The sequence below is a fragment of the Capricornis sumatraensis genome, chromosome 8 (assembly GCF_032405125.1).
Source record: "Capricornis sumatraensis isolate serow.1 chromosome 8, serow.2, whole genome shotgun sequence".
Lineage (NCBI taxonomy): Eukaryota > Metazoa > Chordata > Mammalia > Artiodactyla > Bovidae > Capricornis > Capricornis sumatraensis.
Genome location: NC_091076.1, coordinates 8,396,549 through 8,414,702, shown reverse-complemented (window position 1 = coordinate 8,414,702; position 18,154 = coordinate 8,396,549). Strand labels below are relative to the sequence as shown.

Genomic DNA, 18,154 nt, shown 5'->3' with positions numbered 1-18,154 from the left:
GCCCCCACCATTTGGAGCCTGGGGTTAAGAGTGCTCTGCTCTTGTCTCTGGGGTTTTCTTCCAGGCTGCTGACACCCTTTCTGCAGGGTTGGATGCTTTTGAAGTGTAGGCACGTGCAGGCAATGACAACGATGTCAGGACTGCTGCCAGCTAGCCAGCGACTCTACCACGTAACCGGACTTTAGAGATTGAAATGTGAGAAATAAAGTGTCTGGAAATCAGTGAAACATGAATAATTTCTGGACTCCACACTTCCAGCTGCCACAGAACCCTTGCACATTCTGGTTGGGCCTCTGGGAATGCCCTTCCTTCATCCCCACGTCACCTGCTTATCCCAGTCATTCCTGATCTCAGCTGCACTGTCCCTGCCCTCCTCCCCACCATGTGTCTCCTGATCATCCCACTGAAGTCAAATCCCTTCCCTGTCAGAGCATGTAGCACAGCTGCAACGTTACCTTTTGGGGGTGTGTGCGACTTTCTGCATAGCTGTCTCCCCAGCGTGCTGTGCATCCCCCGGGGGGCGGGGACAATGTGACTTTTTACTACATCTCGGTACCCAGCAGTGTCCCACACGGCGCCCCCTAGTGAGCAGTGGGGGAACTGGGGTATTCTCCTGGTTTATCCCCAAGACATGCCACTGGTCTCTGCATTGAACTGTGTCCCTCAGATGCTGGACTCTAACCCACTTCTTTTACAGATGGGAAATCAAGGCTTGTGAGGTCACTAGCACACGGAGTAGATGTCCTGTCTCAGTCTGGTGTATAAAGAGGCTGGGGGAGGGTGGGGTCTGAGGAGGGGTACTCACTTCTGGTGGGGATTCAGAGGAGGCTTGACATGGGAGGCGGCCCCTCCCAAGAGTCACAGGTTGGGAGGGTGGTTTGGTAAGTTTGAGAAAGGAAAGCCAGGCAAGTTGGAAGACGCACTGCGGGTGCCTAGAGTCACCACATAAGGCCTGGAACCCTTTCTGGGGCCCTGGAAGATGCAGGGCTGAGGTCACTCTCTTCGGTTTCAAGTTGGGCAACCAAGGCCCAGATAAAGGGAGGACTCAACCGCCATTGTCCATGGAGGCAGGAGAGTGGTGGGCCTTGCTCCTGGGTGGCCCTGACTCCACCTTCCCCGGCTGACCTCTGGGCCGGCCCTGCCCGAGATGCTGGGAGGATGTGGAGTGGCGAAAGAGGGGCTGCGGCAGGACTCTGGGGGTGCATAGGCCCGCCAGCACCCGGAAGGAGGAAGCGGCACAGGGTGTCTGTGGCTGGGCCTGGGATCCCCCACTCGGGGACTTCCTCTTCCTCTCAGGGCAGGTGTAGCTGCCGCAGTAGGACCAACACCCTGACCCCGTCATGGATGGGGGCAAGGGGCCCAGGATCAGAGACTTCCTGAGTGGCAGCCTGGCCACCTGGGTGAGAGGGCAGTGGGAGGCGGGTCTGGGGAGAGGAAACGAGCAGCAGGGAGGGGCTGGTGTGGCGGTGGGGGGAGAGAGGGCAGAGCGGGGCGTTGGGGGTGGGAAAGGGGCTGAGGGGAGGGGTGGGCTCAAGTGGGGACAGAGAAGTCCAGGCAGCTGTGGGCAGGAAAAGGAGTCTGGACCCAGGGCCACTGGCATTCAGGGAACCGGTGAGGAGGGCGCAGGGCGCAGGGCGGCAGGTCAGAGGGGCTCAGGATTCACTCTGATGGTGAGGTCTCCACCCCCTGCACCTGGGCAGGCCAGATGACTCCTCTGTGTTCCCACAGGCGCTGGGACTAGCCGGGCTCGTGGGGGAGGCGGAGGAGCCGGAGGGGGAGGAGGAGGAGGAAGGAGAGGGGCCTCTGTGTCCCGAGAAGAGGTTCTTGCGTCTCAGCGATGGGGCCCTGCTCCTGCGGGTGCTGGGGATCGTGTAAGGGGCATCAGAGGGTGACCTGGGGTGGGGTGGGCCGTGAGGGGAGGGGGCCAGGCGGCCTGGGGGGAGGAGCCTGAGGGGTGGTTGGCAGAGCCTGCTTCAGGGGAGGCGGGTCCTCAGTCTTCCCTTCCACCGATTGCCCCTGTGCACACAGAGCTCCCAGTTCCCGAGGGGGCCCTCGAATGGTCAGAGGCCGTGACGACCCCACAGCCTGGCGGGTGTGGAACCTCAACCACCTGTGGGGCCGACTGAGGGACTTCTACCAGGTGAGGGGTCGGCAGGGGGAGGCTGTGCCCGGGAGACCCCCTGGGGGGAGGCCCATCTCTTATCACCCGCCCCCTCCACCCCAGGAGGAGCTGCAGCTGCTGATCCTGTCGCCGCCCCCAGACCTCCAGACGCTGGGCTTTGACCCCTTCTCAGGTGCTCTCTCTCACCACCCCTCCACCCCTTCCTGCTTCTACCCGCTGTCCCTCCCCGTTAACCCCTTGCGGCTTGTGCCCTGCAGAGGAGGCGGTGGAGGAGCTGGAAGGCATCCTTAGGCTACTGCTGGGGGCGTCAGTGCAGGTGAGCGGGGCAAGGCAGGGCAGGGTCCAGCTCTGGCTGCAGAGGGGGCGGGATGCCCTCTGGAGCCGGTCTCATCGCCCCCCTCCTCACCCTCCTGCAGTGCGAGCACCGGGAACTGTTCATCCGCCACATCCAGGGCCTCAGTCTGGAGGTCCAGAGCGAGCTGGCTGCTGCCATCCAGGAGGTACCATGACTTGGGCTGCCCTCCGGGACACCCGGCCCCCTTCTTCTTTGGCTGAACTGCTCTCCCTGGGTTCCAGGTGACCCAGCCAGGGGCGGGCTTGGTGCTGGTGCTAACTGGGCCAGAGCCTGGGGAGCTGGCGCCTCCGGAGCTGGAGATGCTGTCCCGGAGCCTGATGGGGACCCTGCTGAAGCTGGCACGGGAGCGCGACCTGGGGGCCCAGGTAGGGGGCGGCAGGTCAAGGAACAGGAGGACCATGGGATCCAGACATGTGGGGAAGGGGGCACTGGGGTCCAGATGTGGGGCTGGGGCTGTGGGTCTTGGGTCCGTAGGGCTGCAACAGCCAGATTCAGCTTGGGTAACTGGGAGCAGATGTGGGGGTCCTGGGAAGGGCTGCTCCTGACCCTTGACCTCCCACAGCGGCTGGCCGAACTGCTGCTGGACCGTGAGCCTGCCCCCTTGTTGCCTGAGGCTCCCGCCAGGATTTCCTCGGAGGGGGCCTCGCACCACTTGGCCCTGCAGCTGGCCAATGCCAAGGCCCAGCTGCGGCGCCTCCGGCAGGAGCTGTGAGTGCTGGGAGGGACCTGGGGGCAGGCGGCAGGATGGGGTCCCAGTTGGGATCAGGGCTGGAGGAAAAAGACTGGAAGGGGCAGGTCCCCAGACCCCTCCTGCGTGCCTTCCCTCTAGCGAGGAGAAAGCCGAGCTGCTGCTGGATTCCCAAGCGGAGGTGCAGGGCTTGGAGGCCGAAATCCGAAGGCTCCGCCAGGAGGTGCGCTCAGATGTCCCCAGGCATAGTCGCGCATTCCTTAACCCCTTCCCCGCACCTTCCCCGTACCTTCCCCGTCCTCCTGCCTCCTCCAACCTGGTTCCTTCCCGTCCCAATCCCTCTGGCTGGCGGGTGGCCGGTCCTAACTCCGCACCCGTCTGGCTCAGGCCCAGGCGCTGACGGGACAGGCCAAGCGGGCGGAGCTGTACCGCGAGGAGGCAGAGTCGCTGCGGGAACGGGCGGGCCGCCTGCCCCGCCTGCAGGAGGAACTGCGACGCTGCCGAGAGCGCCTCCAGGCGGCCGAGGCCTGCAAGGGCCGGCTAGAGGTGAGGCGGGAGGCCGGGCTGCGGGGCTGGGGATAGGGTGGGCGTGGCCTCTGAGGGACAGGGTGGGCGTGGCCGCTGGGGACAGGGTGGGCGTGGCCGCTGGGGACAGGGTGGGCCAAGAGAGGAGAGAGTTTGGCCAAGAGTCAGGCCTTAGTGGAGGCCCCAGGTGTTGCTAGGATATCGGGGTGAACGGGGTGTCTGAGGATAGGCCCTTTGAAGGATGGGGCAGGTGGAGGGGAGCGGTAGGCAAGGTGGAGGTGTTAGGCAAGGCTAGGTCCTGGAGAGGAGGGTGGGAGCGGTAGGGGAGGCAGCGTCTAAAGCTGGGGAGGCACCACTTCCCCAGCACCTAGGCAGCGTCTAAAACATTAGGCTAAGTGGGGGCCTAGAAGGATGCCACCTTGGAAGGCCGTTTTTGCGAAGGGGCAGGGCCTACACAGGAGAAGGGCGGGGCCCGGTGCTGGGGAAGTGGTCCCTGGAGAGAACTTGGAGGCGGAGGGGCAGATGGAGGGGAGAGGCGGGGCCTGGAGAGCCACTAGGGTGCAGGGTCAGACGGGGAGGGGAGCCTGGAGCGCGGGGAGGGGCGGGCATCCCGCCACTGGCTCTCTGCTCCCCACCAGGAGGAGCGGGTGCTCTCGGGGGCTCTGGAGGCCTCCAAGGCGCTGCTGGAGGAGCAGCTGGAGGCCGCTCAGGAGCGCTGTGCTCGGCTGCACGAGACCCAGCGCGAGAACCTGCTGCTGCGGACCCGGCTGGGCGAGGCCCATGCGGTGAGACCCCGGGTCACTCAGTGATCCGTGACCTCAGAGGCCCCAGGGTTCTTTGGTGGTCACTGACTCCTACTCCCTGTTTCCTCTGTGTATGTGTGCGTGCGCACTCAGTCATGTCCAACTCTGTGCGACCCCACAGACTCTAGCCTGCCAGGCTCCTCTGTCCATGGGATTCTCCAGGCAAGAATACTGCAGTGGGTTGCCATTTCCTTCCAGTGACCCTCTAGCGCCCACAGTGGGCCTGGCCGTAGTGGGAAGGGCTTGCCTGACCCTGCTCTCCCTTCTAGGAGCTGGACTCCCTCCGGCATCAGGTGGACCAGCTTGCAGAAGAGAATGTGGAGCTGGAACTGGAGCTTCAGCGGAGCCTGGAGCCCCCCCCGGGCTCCCCTGGGGAAGGTGAGCAGGGCCCCAAGTGGCAGGGCTGTGGGAGCTGCTTCTGTTTCCTGTAGCTATTGAGGCTTCCCTGCTGGCTCAGACAGTAAAGAATGTCTGCAGTGCAAGAAACCCAGGTTCATTCCCGAGGTTGGGAAGATTCCCTGGAGAAGGAAATGGCTACCCACTCCAGTAGCCTTACCTGGAGCATCCCGTGGACAGAGGAACCTGGTGGGCGACAGACCAAGGGGTCACAGAGTCAGACACGACTGAGCAACTAACACTTTCCCTCTTTTGCTTCATAGTGGGGTTGGCTTCTGGTTCCATCCCCTTCCCCCAGGTCTGGTGTCAGGGGCGCAGGTGTATGTGAGGAGTCCCAAGGGAGCAGAGTGGACTTTGCTGACCTCATCTCCCACACCCTAGAACCCCTGCCGGGAGTGGCTCCCTCGCTACATGATGAAGTGAGGGAGGCGGAGGCTGGGCGGCTGCGGACCCTGGAGCAGGAGAATCAGGAGCTTCGAGGCCTGCTCCGGGTGCTGCAGAGGCAGCCAGGTGGCCAGGTGAGTCCCCTCCAACCATCAGCAGGCCCTTCCTGGCCACCTCCTCTGGGTTTGACCATCCCTCTCATGTGCTCTCATGAAAAGACCCTGTGCTCTCATTTGAAAAGACCCTGATGCTGGGAAAGATTGAAGGTGGGAGGAGAAGGGGATGACAGAGGATGAGATGGTTGGGTGGCATCACCGACTCAATGGACGTGAGTTTGAGTAAACTCTGGGAGTTGGTGATGGACAGGGAGGCCCTGCGTGCTGCAGTCCATGGGGTTGCAAAGAGTCAGACATGACTGAGTGACTGAACTGAACTCATGTTCTCTCAGCCCCGCCTACTGGAGGAGCAGAACGAAGACTCGGTGATTCGAGAGCCAGAATCAGCTCCGCAGACTTGCCTGGCCTCAGACCCTGGCCCCCAGGCCTTGGCTGCTCAGGCAGCGGATGAAGGCTCCCAGGCTTCGGACCCTGCTCCCCTGGCGTTTGAATCAGCCCTCGAGGGGTCGGCATCTGATCTGGACCCACAGGTGGTGGAGAGGCCTCTCCAGACGGATGTCGTGGTCTCTGCAGACTCCATGCCCCAGGAGTCAGACCCTGACGCAGAGGCACAGGAGTTCCCGAAGAAGGCTGGCCTGGGAGCCCCTCTCTGGACCCCTGCCTCTGTGACCCCACCTCAGGCCCAGCTGTCTCTGGGAGGAGAGACTGGGGAGTCGGTGCCAGAGGCCCTGAGGGTGAGACAGGAGGACCCAGAGAGCAAGCCGGGACCCTCGGAGACCAGCCTGTGTGTGCAGTTGGAGGAGCAGGGGACCCTAGACCAGAGGCTGGACCTACCCGAGGGGCAAACAGAGGCCAGAGAGCATGAACAGAGGTTGGGGGGGTTGGTCGGGGATGCAACCCAACGAAAGTCACAGAAGAAACTGGAAGGGGGTCCTGAAGTCCGGACCTGGGAGGCACAGGCCCCCGAGGAGATCCTGGTCAGTGGTGTCCCCGAGCGGGAGGCCCTCCAGGAGGAGGCAGCGCGGCTGAAGCGAGAGGCTGAGGCACTTCGAGCAGAGCTGGAGGCCCAAGCCCGGAGGCTGGAGGCCCGAGGCATGGAGGCTGCCCGCCTCTCGGAGGAGCTGGCTCAGGCCCGGAGGGCAGAGGCTGAGGCCCACCGGGAGGTGGAGGTCCAGGCCCTGGAGCTAGCCCGGTTGCGGGAGGCAGTGGAGTCTTCTGCCCGGGAGCTGGAGGCTGCATCGCGGGAGCGAGGGGCACTGGCGGAGGCGCTGGCAGCAGCTGGCCGCGAGCGGAGGCAGTGGGAGCGAGAGGCGCCCAGGCTGCGGGCCCGGGCCGAGGAGGCCGAGGAGCGGCTGCACGTGCTGGAGGGTGAGGGCCGCCAGCACCTGGAGGAGGCTGAGACGCAGCGCCGGGAGAGGCAGGCCCTCCAGGAGGTATGGTGGGGGTCATGGCCAGGAGACAGGGTTCCAGGCCAGTTGCCGGGGTTTGGAGGTTATTAATTTCATCGGCAGCCACTGAGTACCCAGCACTGAGCTGGGGCTGGAGAGGTAAGGGCAAAGTCCACTTGCGCCTCCCAAATGCGCACCTGGCCTGGGACTAGGGCAGATGTCCCCTGCCTTTGATGGGTGGCTGTAGGAGGTGGTGGGCGTGGAACTAGATGGCCTGGGTGAAAATCCTGACTCTCTGACTGTGGCAGCTTACTCAGTTGCACCCCAGTGCCTCCCTCTGTAAAATGGGGGTGCTCTTCATAGTTGCCTTCCTGGGGCTTCGGAAGGCCGATGGAAGTAATGGTGTGAAGAGTCTAGTTCATGGTGGGCAAAGGCTCAAGATACATTGGTTGTCACGGGCAGAGTGCTTTGCAATCCACGGGAACGGGAACTGATGCCAGGGTCGGGGGAGGGAGGCTTCGGGGAGGGTTCTAAGGAAAGATCGAGATCTCACTAGGTGGGGAAGGATATTTCATCCAGGGGGAACAGCAAGTGCAAAGACTTGAAGGTATTAGAGATGCTCAGGGGCCTGGGCAACATGGGGGTAGGTGGAGAAGTGTGTCAGGCCAGTTTTGTGGGTATTGGTACTTCATCCCCAGACGGGGAAATTCACCCAAGGGTGTGGGCCGACCTGTGTGATGCTGCATTTGGGGAGAGTCACCTTGGTGTACAAGGGGACCTGGGGCGTTAGGAAGGCAGTGCCCGTGGTCAGGGTGGCAGGTGAGAGAATTCCCTGGTGGTCCAGTGGACTCTGTGTCTGCAGTACAGGGAGCAGAGGTTCAATCCCTGGTCAGGGAACTAAGATCCTGCAAGCTTCATGGCGTGGCAAAAAAAAAAAAAAGAAAAAAAAGTGGCAGGTGTGGCTGGCCAGAGCTGGGATGGGGGTTGGAGAAGAGAGAAAACCTGGAAACCCCTGTATTCATTCATTCGAGCATGTTTGCAGGCATCTTCTTGGCACCAGGCCCTGTACTAGGCAGCCAGCACTTGCAGCCTCTGGGAGACAGTCACCCTCACAATCTGGGGTGGAGACAGAACTGTGCGGGGAGCCGTAGGGGTCTAGGAAGCACGCTGCACTCAGGCTGGGGCTCATCAGGGAAGGTTTCCTGCAGGAGGAGAGAGAATGGCAATGAGCCAGGAGGAGGAGCAGGCCCGTTTGCAGGGGTGGAGTATGAGGCAGGGAGTGGAGCGAGGTGACATGAAGACTTCCTTAAGCAGGTTTCCTATTGGGCAAGGCCTCATCTTCCTTCTGAGCAAAGGAAGGAGTTGCAGCTGTATTCACGAGGATGACAAGGAGTCAGTGGAGGGTATAATGTGAGCAGAGTGGTCAGATCTGCAGGTCTGGAGGCCCCTCAGGGGAAGCAGAAGAGACCATGAGGCAAGGGGATGGGTGTCCGGGCCAGTGCGGCCCAGGGCTGGGGCAAGGGTATGCTGCGGCACGCGCATGTGTTCAGTCATGTCTGACCCTTTGTGACCCCACGGACTATAGCTCGCCAGGCTCTTCTGTCCAGGGAAGCTTCCAGGCAAGAATACTGGGGTGGGTTGCCACTTCCTACTCCAGGGGATCTTCCCAACTCAGGGATTAAACCTGCATCTCTTGCGTCTCCTCCACTTGGGAAGTATCAGATCTTCTGGAAGCTGAGCAGGTTCCTTGTTACACAGAGCAGGACACTGTTTGCTCCGAGACACCTCCTGATGGTGAGGAGTCAGGAACATGCTGTGGGCTTGGTCTGGGGCGTGTGAGAATTGAGAGTGTGGGTGAGAGGGTAAGGCCAAGAGCTTGTCTCTGGGGTCCACTCGGTAGGAGCTGAGAGATGCTGGCAGATAGATCTGGGTTATAGCTCAGCTCCCCTACTCAGCTGTGTGGCTTGGGGCCAGTCACTCCTCTCTGTGTCTCCGTTTCGTTACCTGTAAAACCAGAATAAAAATGATACCTATGTCACAAGATCCTGAAAGATAATGAACGCAGATGCTTGGGGCAGCGCCTGGCACTCAGTATGGGCTTAATCAGTGGAGAGGGAATGCCAGCCAGTGGGTAGGGAAGAGCCGGTAGGGCTGGCTGGCCAAAAGAGCTGGCTCTGAGGACCGAGAGGGTGGAAGACATCAAGGACAAAGGGGAATTTTGTGAGATTTCCTGGAGGAGCAGTTCCCGGTGATAACTGGGTGTGGTGCAGGGGGAGGTGGCTGGCCAGGGGAGGAAGGTGAGGGAACCAGGGGCCAAGGGGGTTGTCCAAGTGGACCTCCCCACTGCAGGGGTCGGTGGGGGGGGGGAGGCACAGTGGGTGGAGCCCTGGGGGCTGTGGCCGGGGCCTGGAGGGGGCAGGGCAGGGGTCCCGCCTGAGATGCAGGTCTTCGTGGGCATGCCTGTTCTCCGTCCTGGGGCTCTTGTGGCTGGGGGCTGTGGGCATCAAGGCCTCATGCGACTTTTAGTTTTTCAGCAAGGGGCAGTAGCCACCTGGAAGTGCAGTGACCCTAGGGGCTGGCCCGGGTGGAGTTGCTAAGCCAGGAAGACCAGAGCAAAGATGGGTAGGCTCCATTTCCAAGGGCAGGACTTGGTGGGCGGTTGTCACAGTTGGCCCTTCCCCATGGTTTCATCCTGCCGGAGCCGCTCCACCCCCACCCTGAACCTCAGAATGGTTCAACCTACCACTCTGGGGGCGGGGGCCACAGGCCAGAGCGAGTCTCCTACCCACTTCCTCAATGGTATGGCCCAACCGCCACAGGCCTGGCCAGCAGCAAGCATCCTGGCCCTCCCCTTCCCAGCTCCCACTGTGGTTAGGCCTGGCCTTCACCTGGTTCCTGCCCTTTGTGGCCATCCCCCTGTGGCTGAGAGTACTCTCCAGACCTGCCGCCTCTGAGCACCTCTTCCCCTCACCTGCCCCGTGTGGCCTCAGCACGCAGGGAGCATCCAGCTGGCACAGGGCACATGAGGAACCATGGATTCAAAGAGGTGAAGACATGTGCCCAGCGAGTGTCTCTGAGCCCTGGCCCAGGGGCTCCCCTCACTCCCTGGCAGGCTTATAATCCCCAGCTCTCTCATACCCACTCTGCAAAGCCATCAGGCTTTGCTCCCAGTTTACAGATCGGGGCATAGAGGCCCAGAGAGTTAAAGATATTTGCTTGGGGTGACAGATCAAGGACAGAAGGCCAGGTCTCCTGACGCTCAGGCCTGGTGAGGGTGGTGGTCTACCCTTCTGGCCCTGAGTCTGCTCCGCCTGCCCTCAGGAGCTGGAGAAGGCCGTGGTGCGGGGCCGGGAGCTGGGGGCCCGACTGGAGCGTCTGCAGAATGAGCTGGAACGGGCAGCCCTGGAACGCCAGGAATTTCTGCGGGAACAGGAGTTCCAGCACCAGAGGTGGGGCACTCTCCAAGGGGCAGAGAAGGGCAGGTAAAGACTTGGGGAGGGCTGGGTGCTAAGACTTCTCCTGGCAGGTACCAGGGCCTGGAGCAGCGGCTGGAAGCTGAGCTGCAGGCGGCGGCCACCAGCAAGGAGGAGGCGCTGATGGAACTCAGAAAGAGGGCCCTGCAGTTGGAGGACGAGCTGTTCAAGGTGAGGCCATCGCCCGGGTTCCTGGGGCCTGAGCCCACCCCTGTCTCCATCCTCGGGTAGGTATTTCAGGGCCCCCCTCTCGTCTCGCCCCTCAGTTCTTGGCCAGTCGCTTTCCTTGCGCGCCCTTTCAGGGTCTCTAGGAAGAAGCGCTGTGCTGGGAGCCAGGTAGCTCTACCCGGGCCTTGTTGCTTCAATTCTTCAACCTGACTGAGCCTGGCTGCTTGACTCTGAGGCACCTGCTGTGTCTCTCCTGCGGGGACCCCACCACTTCCTGAGCTCAGCGCCAACAGTCATAAATTAGGGATCATTTCTGCCTCTCTTGTTGTACACCGGCTCGGCCCTGGTGTGGTGCGGGCCCCGTACCAGGCTGCCACTGCCCTCGGGGGGCTCGCTGTCCACTTGGGAAGGAGACAAGAACATAGCCAGTGGGCCCCCAGCAGACCGCCCAGCCGGCAGCTGTGGGATTGCCAGGGGAGGTTTGTTGGGCTGCCCCCAGACCCCTGCGATGCCCTCGTGTGACCTCCCAGGGTCTCTCCTTACAGCTGCGCCAGGGTGCCGCGGGACTGGGGCCCCAGGAGCAAACGGAGCTCAAGGGCATGGAGGCCCAGAGCGTGCGGCTCATCGAGGTGGAACGCAGTGTGAGTGTCAGGCTGTGGTGGGCGCGGGGCTGGGGGGGCAGGGGGCAGTGCCCCAGAGACCCGGGCCCCTGCTAATCACCCCCCTCCCACCCCCCAACAGAATGCCACTCTGGCAGCTGAGAAGGCTGCTCTGCAGGGCCAGCTGCAGCACCTGGAGGGGCAGCTGGGGAGCCTGCAGGAACGCGCCCAGGAGCTGCTGCTGCAGAGTCAGCGGGCCCAGGAGAACAGCAGCCGGCTGCAGGTGGGCCCGGCCCCCCATCCCGTCCCGCCCACGGCCCTCCCCCTGACCCCTGCTCCTACGCCTGCCGGCCCCCAGCCCCCCGTTAGCGCCCCTTTCACCCCCTCTCCAGGAGCCCTCCCCTCCACTGCCGGCCATCCGTCCCTCTGGCTTTCCCTGCCCCGACCCCGGCCCCATCTGTCCCGTCCTAGCCTTGTGTCACTGGCCCTTGGCCCCCACCCAATGGCTCTCTCTCCTTTCCTCCGCCCTCTGCCTTCTGCCCCCTGTCCCTTACCCCCCTTTCCAGCCTGGGATGCCCCCCCACAGCAGCCCCTCACCCCGCTCTCCCCTCTGGCCTAGGCCGAGAAGTCTGTACTGGAGACCCAGGGCCAGGAGCTGCACAGGAAGCTGGGGCTGCTGGAGGAGGAGGTGCAGGCGGCGCGGCGCGCCCAGGAGGAGACCCGCGGGCAGCAGCAGGCCCTGCTGCGGGACCATGAGGCCCTGGCGCAGCTGCAGCGGCGGCAGGAGGCTGAGCTGGAGGGGCTGCTGGCCCGTCACCGCGACCTCAAGGCCAACATGCGGGCGCTGGAGCTGGCCCATCGGGAGCTGCAGGGCCGGTGAGCAGCCTCCTCCAAACTTGCAGCTCCTCTCCCGGGTGCCCCTTGTCTTCCCAGAGCAGGCTCCCTGTTCCCTGGGAACCACCAGCAGGCCCCTCTCCCTGGCTGTGCCCCTTGTGCGGCAGGGCTCTCTGGACTTCCAGGGTGGGTTCACCCTGGAGCTTCATCGGTGGTCTGGAGTGGTGGGCACCCAGCACAGCATTCTGCCCTGTGGCTTTGCCCCCTGGGGCCTATGCTTAGGAGACGGAGGACTTCCAGATGGTCCAGCTGCCTGCTTGCCCTGGCTCCGGTCCTTGCAGCCCCCTGAGCCCCTGGTTCATCACAGGCACGAACAGCTGCAGGCCCAGAGGGCCAATGTGGAGGCACAGGAGGTGGCCCTGCTGGCAGAGCGTGAACGCCTGGTGCAGGATGGGCATCGGCAGCGGGGCCTGGAGGAGGAGCTCCGGAGGCTGCAGAGCGAGCATGACAGGTACCAGCCCGGGCACAGCCCCTCCCCTCCTCGGCCAGTTCTCAGTGTTCCCATCTGCGAAGTGGGTTGATGGTGATTTAGTCCTTTCCCCACGGGGTCCCGCTTTGCCTCCTCTCCTCGTCGTGGTTCCTCTACCATCATGAAGGGCCCAGTTGAGGTGGGCCGCGGGGGTGGGGTATTCCTCTTGGAGAGCAGGTCTCCCTGCCCCTGCAGGGCTCAGATGCTGCTGGCGGAGGTGTCCCGGGAGCGCGGGGAGTTACAGGGGGAACGCGGGGAGCTGCGGGGCCGGCTGGCGAGGCTGGAGCTGGAGCGGGCACAGCTGGAGGCCCAGAGCCAGCGACTGCGGGAGTCCAACCAGCAGCTGGACTTGAGTGCCTGCCGGCTGACCACGCAGTGCGAGGTGTGGTGAGGGGTGGGTGGCAGCGGAGGGAGGGTGGCTGGAGGGGAGGGTGGGGTTGGAAAGAGCCAGAATCGGGTGGAAGGCAGCTGCCCTGAGCCCGGTTAAGCGTCCCCCACCGCCCCCGCTTGTTTGTCCTGCCGTCTGCCTGTGACAGCTGTTGACAGAGCTCCGGAGCGCCCAGGAAGAGGAGAACCGGCAGCTGCTGGCCGAGGTGCAGGCGCTGAGCAGGGAGAACCGGGAGCTCCTGGAGCGCAGCCTGGAGAGCCGGGACCACCTGCACCGCGAGCAGCGCGAGTACCTGTGAGGGGCTGCAGGGGCTGGTGTGGCTGCCCCTTGGGACCTCTATGGGGCGATTCCCTGGGAAGGCCTGGGGAAAAGAGGAGGCTGACCCTCCCGGGGGCTTGGGCAGCACGGTGTATCAACCCATCCTGGGGCATGTTGCTGTTTAACCAGCAGGGGCGTACCTTGCGTTCATGCCCAGGCCTCAAGTCCACCTCCTCCTTCCCCATCCTCCCAGGGACCAGCTCAACGCCCTGCGCCGGGAGAAGCAGAAGCTGGTGGAGAAAATCATGGACCAGTACCGGGTGCTGGAGCCTGGGCCCCTGCCCCGGACCAAGTGAGCAGGCCCCTCCACCCTGGCGGGCCGGAGGTGTTCCCTACCTCGCCCCTGCCCTGCCCTGCCCTCTGAGCCCTGGCCTGGCCTAGCCCGGGGTTGGCCTGGCCTCTGCCACCCCTGACATGGCCCTCTTGTCCTCCTTCCTCCCTGGCCTGACCCCGCCTCTTGTGCCCTCTTGCCCCCAGGAAGGGCAGCTGGCTGGCAGACAAGGTGAAGAGGCTGATGCGGCCCCGGCGGGAGGGGGGCCCCCACGGGGGGCCGCGCCTGGGGGCCGATGGGGCTGGCAGCACTGAGAGCCTGGGGGGCCCCCCAGAGACGGAGCTCCCCGAGGGCAGGGAGGCGGATGGGACAGGTGGGTCTGGGGCCCCCGCTGTCCCCAGGGGCTTGCCAGTGCCCCTGGTCTTCCTGCGTGGCTTGCGCATGTGTTCCCTACTGGCCTTTCCTGCTGCAGCTCCCTCCCCCTGCCGCCACCCTCCCCCCCTATCAGATGGTTCTGGTGACTCTCTGCCCTGGGTCCCTGCTGTGTCCCTCTCGGCTGGCACCTCCCTCCCGCCCGCACTGCCACCCACCCGGTCCTACCCATCCAGAGCGGTGCCTAGGACCTCGGAGCAGCAGGGACTTTAGTCAGAGATCACTTATCCCAGACAGCAGACGAGGAAGCCGAGGCCCAGGGAGGGGAAGCATCTTGCCCAAGGTCACACAGTGAGTTAGTGTCAGAGCCAGCACAGGGTCCTGCCTCCAGTCGCCACCTCCATTCATTCAACCTTGCCCGCCCCCACTCCCAGCCCCCATCTCTGCAGCCTCGTGTCCCCTGTGGCACCCATGCGGCTTCCTCCTGACAGTCCCGCCCCCGCCCCCGCTCCCCCCAGCCCTCCCGGCACTGCTCGGACACCTCCCCCCGCCTGTGCCTCTTGCAGGGTCCCCCTCACCGGCACCCATGCGCCGGGCACAGAGCTCCCTGTGTCTGCGGGATGAGACACTGGCGGGTGGGCAGCGGCGAAAACTCAGCTCAAGATTCCCCGTGGGGCGAAGCTCTGAGTCATTCAGTCCTGGGGACACCCCCCGGCAGCGATTCCGACAGCGGCGCCCAGGGCCCCTGGGGGCACCCGGCTCCCATGGCAAAGGTGAGGGAGAAGGGTCCCTGGGGGCCCTCTGGCTCCTGGGGGAGGGGGCTTCCCTCCTGGCTCCTGTGTCTCCCATCCTGCTGCCTCTGTTCTGGCCCTCATGGCCCAGTGGCCACCTTGTGCCCCCAGGACCTGGCGTGGGATGGGGCGGCTCCATCGAGACCCTGGCGGAACACGAAGCAGATGCCAACAGAGAGAGTGAGTGAGGGCCTGGGAGGAAGGTGGGTGTTTGCCCTTCCTGGGCCCCTGGCAGGCCTCATTCACCCATTCACTCATTTGACCATGAGCCTTTCTGGAATGCCAGGTGACGTGTTACTTGGGAATATAACAGAGAACGTTCTGGTATGGGGAGCTGGGAGACAGCTTATGATACGCATAAAAATAATTATCTACAATAGCTTGTCCAATAGAATATGACGTGAACTCCATGTGTGATTTAAAATGTTTAGGTAGCCTCATCAGAGGATCTTTGCGACCCCCATGGACTATAGTCTGCCAGCCTCCTCCATCCATGGGATTTCCCAGCCAAGGATACTGGCATAGGTTGCCATTTCCTTTTCCAGGGGATCTTCCTGGCCCAGGGATCAAACCTGGGTCTCCCGCATTGCAGGCAGACTCTTTACCACCTGAGCCACCAGGGAAACCCCCATCAGAGGAAGTAATGAGACATGTAAAATTAATTAATATCAGCATATTAATTGGAAAAGGAAATGGCAGCCCACTCCAGTGTTCTTGCCTGGAGAATCCCAGGGACGGGGGTGGGGGGGGGCCTGGTGGGCTGCCGTCTATGGGGTCGCACAGAGTCGGACACGACTGAAGTGACTTAGCAGCAGCAGTAGCAGCATATTAATATATAAATATATGGTATATATTTAATATACTATATATTATATATATTTAATACATTTAATAAATTATACATCAATACACCAACATACTCTATTAATACATATTAATATTGATATTATATATTAATATATTTCAATATCACAGCATATATTAATATTAGAATAGTAATATATTTTGTTTAACTCAGTATGCCCAAACTATTACCATTTTAGACATGTAGTCAGTGTAAAAAATCCTTAATGAGATAGTTCATTTTTTTCACACTAAGTCTGAAGTCCAGTGGTATTTTACACCCAAGCACACTGCAGTTCAGACTGGCCGCATCGCAGGTGCCCAGTCCTGTCCTGGGGAGCTCAGCCCTGCAGTATTAGGAGGTGACAGTGTCCTGGGGAAGAAAAGGAGAGCAGGGTGGGTGAGATCAGGAGCCCCGGGTGGGCAGGTGGCGAGGTCAGGTAGGGAGCTCAGGGCAGGCCTCCGAGAGGAGGTGAAGCTGAAGCAAAGGCTTGGAGGTGAGGGTATGTCCTGTCCATGTGTCTGGGGAATCGAGTTCCTGGCAGAGGGAAGAGCTGAAGCGAAGGCATGGTATGTTCGAGGCCCGGCCAGGCGGCTGGGAGCCCCTTGGAGAGGGTAAGCCTAAGCTGAGCTTTTCCCTCCAGGCCTCGAGGTACAGGAACCGGAGAAGCGGACTCTCGCCCCTTCTCTCAGCCAGTGATGCCGCATGGATGGAGAGCTTGGGAGCGGAGTGTTCTCAGCACTGGAGCCTCAGTGGGGACCCCAGGCAGCCCAAGAATGTGGGGAGGCAGGGCACTCACGGCGAGCCCTTGGACAAGGAGACCTGGGCTCCCGGATCCTCCACGGCCTGCACTGGGGGCCGGAGCTGGAGCTGGGACGAGTCTGTGGACAGGGGGGACGGCTGGCCCCCACAAACAGCTCGCTGTTGGGGCTCGGCCCTGCAGCCGTCCCTGAGGAGGCGGTCCCCGGGGAAGCTCTCAGCTGAGGGAGGCAGGCAGGAGTGGGCAAGAGAGCCCCCAGCCCGGCCCAGGAGGGGAGCCAAGGACCATTCCCTGAGGACGGTGACCTCGGTCCATTTCTGAACCTTGGCTCAGATGTGAGGGACAGGAGAATAAAACTGGGATGCAACCACTTAACTCTGCGCTCTGTGTCTACCGGCCACAGCCAGGAGCCACTCGCTGCCAGGGACGTGGGGCCTGGAGTTCTCTGCTGACAGGGGCCTGGTAGCTATTGGCTTCCTTGCCCTGCATGGGGCAGCAAAGGGCTTTCCTCAGGGGAGGGGCCGGTTGGGCTGGTGGGGAGGCTCTGAGCGGCCAGCAGTGGGTGGGGGTCTGGGCCTGGGCTCCTGAGAGGGGGCAGTGAAATACTCAGAGGGCCTGCGCCCACCCTGTCCTGCACCCCCTTCTCTCCTTTTACTGCTTCCTGCCTCCTCATCCTCTCATCTCCACCCCTTTGGGGCTGAGCCCCTCCCCAGGGAGTTTACAGCCTGGGGGCAGTGAGGCGCGATTGTGGAGCTGGGAAGGATGCCGGGGGTCTCTGACCAGGGCCTCCCGGATGACTGATGCCTGGGAGGGGAGCAACTGAGCTGGACGACAGGGCGACAGGACGTGAGTCAGGGCACCTGGGGCCGCCCCAAGTAGGGTGGGGCTGCCCGGCTGAGGTGAGGCAGCCTGAATCCCGGGGTGGCGAGAGCTGGGAGGGGTGGCCAGGCCTGCCTCCCCAGGGTGACCTATGTAGCCTGACTCACTGGGTTTCCACAACCCTCCCCTTGGGGTTCACCCGCTGCTCTGCCCTCGTCAGACTGAGTTTCTGAGGTCGGTGGCATGGGAGTGGACACCCCCTGGCCTCCAGGGGGGTCTGAGCAGCTGGAAGCCCCATTCCCATAGGGCCTCCGGGTGGGGGCTCTGATGGCCGCCCCACCGTTGGTGGCCCCTGTCAGCTGTCAGGGAGGGAGATGAGGCTCTGGAGGACTGGCTGGCCAGGGGCGCTGAGTCTGATGGTGGGGGAGGGCATCCCTATGTGGCTCCGACACCCCTTTTTGGGGTCCACTCTGTACCAGGCTTGGGGACGACAGGGGGGCAGAGCCACACCCTAACCACTGGACCACCAGGGAGTTCCCTGAGGTGCTTTTAAAGGTCTGCTCGCTCTAGAGAGATTCGGTCAGAAAACAGGCCGCCCATGTCTGCTGGAGGCCGGGCTGGGCTCCCTCTCAGTGCCTCCTGTAGGCACCCTCATGGGTAGGGGGAGCCCAGAGATAAGGCCCGGCCCTCAGGGTGCCTTCCCCCCACCAGGCCTCCCCTGCAAAGTCAAGTCCACAGGGAAGAGGGCTTCGCCAGCGGCAGGGAATACAGACAGGAAGCTGGGCTGGGCCACATGGCTTCTGGGACCCTCTTAGCCTGCCCAGCACCAAGAGCAAAGAGACACACTGAGTGAGGCGTGCAGGGCTGGGGCTATGGAGGCAAGAGCTGGATGAAGTGGCCTGTGGCCTCACGCTGCTCATCCGTCAAGGGGACTGACAGGTCCCCTCCCCTATTTGCTGCAGTCAAGAAGTGATCAAGAAGAACCAGGCAAGAGGGTTGTGATCTGTATGAAGTTGCTCACTTTCACTGGTGGCTAAGAGTTGGACAGAGCTGCCTGGCTGCCCTTAGGGCTGGCACCCTGGCGAGGAAGGCAGCTCTAAAGCACCTGAGTGGGGCTCCCACTCCCTTGGGGCACAGCCTGCGGTGGACTTACCGCCCTGGGGCCGATACCTAGCTGGGGAGTGTGCGCCCCACAGAGGCTCCGGGTTATC

The 18,154-nt window shown here is 62.6% G+C and overlaps 1 protein-coding gene across 1 annotated transcript; it reads left to right on the top strand.

Annotated features, from left to right (window-relative positions):
• The first annotated feature begins 1,340 nt into the window (after positions 1-1,340).
• CCDC88B (coiled-coil domain containing 88B) lies at positions 1,341-16,141 on the top strand. The gene is made up of 27 exons (XM_068978090.1): positions 1,341-1,400; positions 1,729-1,871; positions 2,029-2,140; positions 2,225-2,294; positions 2,380-2,438; positions 2,539-2,622; positions 2,699-2,842; positions 3,040-3,185; positions 3,307-3,388; positions 3,553-3,711; positions 4,329-4,475; positions 4,763-4,871; positions 5,271-5,407; positions 5,722-6,822; positions 10,099-10,226; positions 10,304-10,421; positions 10,964-11,059; positions 11,160-11,300; positions 11,637-11,893; positions 12,219-12,362; positions 12,576-12,762; positions 12,917-13,062; positions 13,280-13,378; positions 13,564-13,730; positions 14,296-14,502; positions 14,632-14,700; positions 16,008-16,141. The coding sequence occupies exons 1-27, from the start codon at positions 1,341-1,343 to the stop codon at positions 16,061-16,063; spliced, it is 4,368 nt and encodes a 1,455-aa protein (XP_068834191.1). The 3' UTR covers positions 16,064-16,141.
• The last annotated feature ends 2,013 nt before the right edge of the window (positions 16,142-18,154 follow it).

What these genes read in the sequence shown, in the direction of transcription:
- CCDC88B (XM_068978090.1), top strand. Translation starts at nt 1,341, where the DNA reads ATGGATGGGGGCAAGGGGCCCAGGATCAGAGACTTCCTGAGTGGCAGC. An exon ending in CATCGGGAGCTGCAGGGCCG is followed by an intron (nt 11,894 to 12,218) that starts GTGAGCAGCCTC and finishes GGTTCATCACAG; the next exon opens with GCACGAACAGCTGCAGGCCC. An exon ending in GGCTGACCACGCAGTGCGAG is followed by an intron (nt 12,763 to 12,916) that starts GTGTGGTGAGGG and finishes TGCCTGTGACAG; the next exon opens with CTGTTGACAGAGCTCCGGAG.